This window comes from Portunus trituberculatus, chromosome 35 (genome assembly GCF_017591435.1).
Source record: "Portunus trituberculatus isolate SZX2019 chromosome 35, ASM1759143v1, whole genome shotgun sequence".
NCBI classification, from domain to species: Eukaryota; Metazoa; Arthropoda; class Malacostraca; order Decapoda; family Portunidae; genus Portunus; species Portunus trituberculatus.
In genome coordinates, this window is record NC_059289.1 from 18,951,773 (window position 1) to 18,956,772 (window position 5,000).

The 5,000-nt window shown below is 44.2% G+C and overlaps 1 protein-coding gene across 1 annotated transcript in view; it reads left to right on the forward strand.

The window, feature by feature from the left end:
* LOC123513265 overlaps positions 1-5,000 on the forward strand; it is a 93,368-nt gene that overhangs the window by 27,478 nt on the left and 60,890 nt on the right. The window contains exon 2 of the mRNA XM_045270336.1: positions 4,365-4,633. Within this exon, the coding sequence (XP_045126271.1) occupies positions 4,591-4,633 (43 nt within the window). The 5' untranslated portion in view covers positions 4,365-4,590. The remainder of the gene's footprint in view (positions 1-4,364; positions 4,634-5,000) is intronic.

Sequence of the window (5,000 nt, forward strand, 5' to 3'; positions counted from 1 at the left end):
ATCTCTCTCTCTCTCTCTCTCTCTCTCTCTCTCTCTCTCTCTCTCTCGTCCTCTATTCGTCCTTGTGCTTTACTCCCTCACTGACTCTCTCTCTCTCTCTCTCTCTCTCTCTCTCTCTCTCTCTCTCTCTCTCTCTCTCTCTCTCTCTCTCTCTCTCTCTCTCTCTCTCTCTCTCTCTTCCATCAGTCTACCGTCTCTCTCTCTCCTCCCTAATACTCTCTCTCTCTCTCTCTTTCCTCCCTTCCCTCCTTCCATGCGTGTCTTTTCTTTATCTCCCTATTCTCCTTCCTCTTTCCAACTATATCATTGCATTCCTCCTCCTCCTCCTCCTCCTCCTCCTCCTCCTCCTCCTCCTCTTTCTCCTTACCTGGCTGCACATTAAATTCCTTCCCTCCCTCCCTTCCTCCCTCCTTTCTTATTCCTTTCCTTCTCTCCTCTTCATCTCTCTCCCTCTTCACATTGCATTGTTTCCTTCCTTTTTCTTTCATTCCTCCTTCTTTCTCTCCATTTATCCTCTCGTGTCCCTCCTTCCCTCCTGTTTCTCTTCCTTACCTGTTGCATTCTTCCTCCCTCCCTTCCTCCTCTCTCCCCTCCCCTCCTTCCTTGCTTCCCTGCTTCCTGTCTCTCCTTCTCCTCTTTCACTCCACTGCCTTCCTTCCGTCCCTCCTTCTTTCCTTTCCTCCACCTTCTTTCCCTTCCCTCCTTCACATTCCTTCTCTGGCCTCCCCTCCTCCATATTCCTTCTCTTCCCCTCATTCCTCTCCCCCCTCACTTCTTCCACCCCATCCCTCCTCGAGTGTGAAGTTGGGGGGGGGGCATTAAGTGATTCAAGGGTTGAGGGGGGCGGCGTCCCCTCATGACGAAGGGAAGGGGTCGCCTCTTCCCCCCACAGCACAAAGTGGGCCTGATCCTCATGGGATTCTGCAGGTAATATCCGGCTCTCCTCCTCCTCCTCCTCCTCCTCCTCCTCCTCCTCCTCCTCGTCTTCCTCATTCTGCTCCGCCTCTTCCACTTTCTTTTCATATTTTGGTTTCTACTGAGGATCCTAGTGTGTTCTCCTTCTCCTCCTCCTTCTCCTCCTCCTCCTCTTCTTTTTATTGCCTTCGTCGTGCCTTCCTTATCTCCTCTTCATCATCATTATCTCTCGCGCCATTCTCTCTTCTTCTCCTTTATCATCTCCTCCTCCTCCTGCTCATTTTACTTTTTTCCCCTCTTCGTTTATTCCATCATCGTCTCTTTCATCTCCCTTCATCTTCCTCCTCCTTCCTCCTCCCCTTGCTCATCCTCTTCCTCTTCCTCTTCTTCCTTGTCGTTTTTCGTCCTCGTTCTCTTATTTTCTCTATTTTCTTTTGTTTTGTTTTCAAACTTATCTCTTCTTTACTTTTTCTTACCCAATCTATCACTCCTCCTCCTCCTCCTCCTCCTCCTCCTCTTCTTGCTGTTATTGTTGTTGTTGTTCTTCGTCTTCTACTTCTTCCTCTGCTTCTTTTCCATCATCTTCTTTATTTTCTTCTTCTTCTTCTACTTCTTCTTCTTCTTCTTCTGCTAAAAAATCTAAATATCGTCTTTCTATAGGCTGTTTATTATGTATTTTGAGGTACAACTTTCGTCCTTCAAGTCTTGCAGGAGGAGGAGGAGGAGGAGGAGGAGGAGGAGGAGGAGGAGGAGGAGGAGGAGGAGGAGGAGGAGGAGGAGGAGGTCAGAAGAAGGAAGAGGACCAACTTATAACATTCTTGGTAATGGAGCATCCTTTTTTTCCTGAATTCAAGAGGAAAATGCCACGCTTTTCACTGAGAGGAAGAGGAGGGAGGAGGGAGAGGAGAGAAGAGGAGGGGGAGAAGAAAGGGAGGGAAAGGGAGGGACAGGAAGAGATAGACACAAGGAGGCTCGGGTGGGGGAGGGAAACAGGAAGGGAAGGGTGAAGGGGTGGAGAGATACTGAGGGAGAAAGGCAGGGAGGGAGAGGGAGAGGAGGGCGGTCTCTCTCTCTCTCTCTCTCTCTCTCTCTGCTGTGGAGGGTATCGAGGCAGATCATCCTATTTATTGAGAGAGAGAGAGAGAGAGAGAGAGAGAGAGAGAGAGAGAGGTTAATGCTGTTATTCATGGCGTCACTGCAATGCTAACGCCCTTAGTGGTCTGTGCATGACAATTTTTTTATCGTGTTTGCATGAGCGTCACTGTTCACTGCATGACTCGTGATTGACGCGTTCGTGACTTTGCAACCTGTGTGTGTGTGTGTGTGTGTGTGTGTGTGTGTGTGTGTGTGTGTGTGTGTGTGTGTGTGTGTGTGTGTTTGAGTGAGTGAGGCCTGTTTTCCGAAACGTCCTGCTCTCTTACCACGATCATTTTCTAACCATAGAAATGGCCAGCCTGGTTTTCAAGAGTGTTTTTCGGGATTTCAAGAGTATTTTTCAGGATAATAATGTAAAGGTCTTGTTAATCTGTCTCTAGAACAGCGAAAACACTCTTGAAAACGTGAGTTACTTATTAAGATATTTTGAAACGCTTTGCTGTCTCACCACGGTTATTTTGAAAGCCTACAGAAATTACTAGCCTGGCTTTCAAGAGTGTTCGTTCAGGATAATAAGTAAAAATCTTGTTAATCTATCTCTAGAACCGCAAAAACACTTAAAAACCTTAAAACATTCTGAAACGCTATGCTCTCTCATCACAACATTCTAAACCCACAGAAATGACCAGTCAAGTTCTCAAGTGTTTCCTTTTAGGTTAATAATGTAATACTCCAGTAAATTTGTGAAAAGAACGAAAAAAACTCCCGTGTGACTTCTACTGGAGGTTTTTGAAAATAGTCGGATTCCGATGGTGGTTGTTTTCCATGTTGATAATGTTACTGTAAAAGTACCGTCAATCTGTGGCAAAAGCCGTAAAAACTCTCCTAACCCCCTCCCCCCTCTTATATCTTTAACTAGAGCCTTTTGAAAGTAATGGGGTTGTAGTGGTGGTGTTTTTTTTTTCCTGTTAATGATGTAAGAGTCTTGTTAATCTGTGACAAGAGCCGTGAAACACTCCTAAAACACCGTGTAATTTTAATCCCTTCATTACCATGACACATTTCCATATTCATTCTGCTGTTTTTTTTTTTTTTATAGAAGAGGGGAAGCTGGCCAACAAATTTATAACAAAAAGCCTACTTGATTGCCAGTTTCCTAAAAGGCTAGTAGAGTTATCCAAAAGTCTCGGACAAATGTCTTGAAACCTCTCTTAAAAGAAGTCAAGTCGTAGGAAGATGGAAATACAGAAGCAGGGAGAGTTTACTAGAGAAAGGTATGAATGATTGAGAATACTGTTTAACTCTTGCATTAGAGAGGTGGACAGAATAGGGGTGAGGCTTACTATTTAGTGATTTTATATAGCTTCAGAAACTTATATGTAGGGGATTAAAATAGTGAAGACCGTTCCTAATGTCAATAAAATGGTCTAATTGTACACAAATCTCAAGGTAAAAATGTGTCATAGTGTTAAGGGGTTAACTGGAGCCTTTATAAAGTAGTGGGATTGCGGTGGTGGTGTCTCGTGATTCCCTTTCATTCTTCATGACTGGACGCGCTGTGTGTGCATGACGTTTTATTTTTCCATTCCTTTTTTTTGTCTGACTTCTTTTTATCTTTCCTGTAACAATTTTATTTTACTTTTGTTTTTGTGTACCTGTCCTTGACTTGTATTTTTCCCTCCTCTCTTTGTTGTTTTGTTGTTGTTCGTTGTCGTATTTTTCTCGTTCATTTGCTCCCGTTACATTTGATCTGACCTTTGTAGCAATTTTTTTTATCCCATTTCCTCCTCCTCCTCCTCCTCCTCCTCCTCCTCCTCCTCCTCCTCCTCTTCCTCCTCCTAAAGGCTCTGTTTCTATTTGGACTTCCTTTATATTTTTCTTCTTCCTCCTCCTCCTCCTCCTCCTCCCTCTCATGTATGATTTCCCTGCAGTTAGACACCAAAAGTCATTAGTCAAACACATTCTTTCCACAGCTTCCTCTCAGTTTATTCTGTTATCTTCACTTTTTCATTCTTTATTACCACGTGCATGACAGTCAGTCTAACCTCACCTTATCTCACCTCACCTAATGTCACCTTATCTCACCTTTCCTAATCTCACTTTATTTCACCTCACCTAACATCACCTCACTTAGCCTAACTCACTCTCCCTTCCTCTCTTTTCTATTTCCTTTAATGTTTTAGCCTTTTATCACCCCATAACGTGACAGTCAGCCTCATCTCACCTACCCTACCTTACCCTACCTTACCTTACCTTACCTTACTCTACCCAACCCTACCCTACCTTATCCTATCCTACTCTACCCTCACCTCACCTCATCTCACCTCATCTTACTCTCCCTGCCTCTCCCTCAGGTTAGTATGAGAGGCAGCTGTGAGGGGCGCGCTAGGGTGGAGGTGCCACAACGCAGCTCCTGATTGGTGGAGGTTCTCACCCCCTTCCCCCCTCCACCCCGCACCACCTCCCACCCCATCCCAACCAACGTCCTCCTCGACCCGGCAGGCAGGGAATCCCGGAACCACGCTGCCTGCCATTGGTCCATGTGACGCGAGCCTCGGCTGGTGATTGGTTGCCGTGAAGATGGGCAAGACCAATGACAAAAAGGCGCAGCGCTGTGACAGTCGTGAGTGTTGTTGTTGTTGTTGTTGTTGTGCAGAGTTAGTTTAAGGCTTCAAGCGGTCATTTACTAAACACTCGTTATTGTTATTACTTTTGGTGTTATTGTTGTTTTTGTCTTGTTTATTCCATCATGTGTTATCAAAGCAGTTGTTGTTGTTGTTGTTTTACAGGATTAGTTAAAGTGGTCAATTACAGTAAACATTCGTTCTGTATTTTTCTTATTTGTTATTATTTTTGCTGTTATTGTTATTGTTATTGTGGTTCTTATCTTATTTGTTTTTATCATGCGGCAGAAAAGTTTAGTCTATTATTGTTATTGTTGTTGTTATCATTATCATTTCTATCATTGTTGTGGTTATTATTATTAGTTA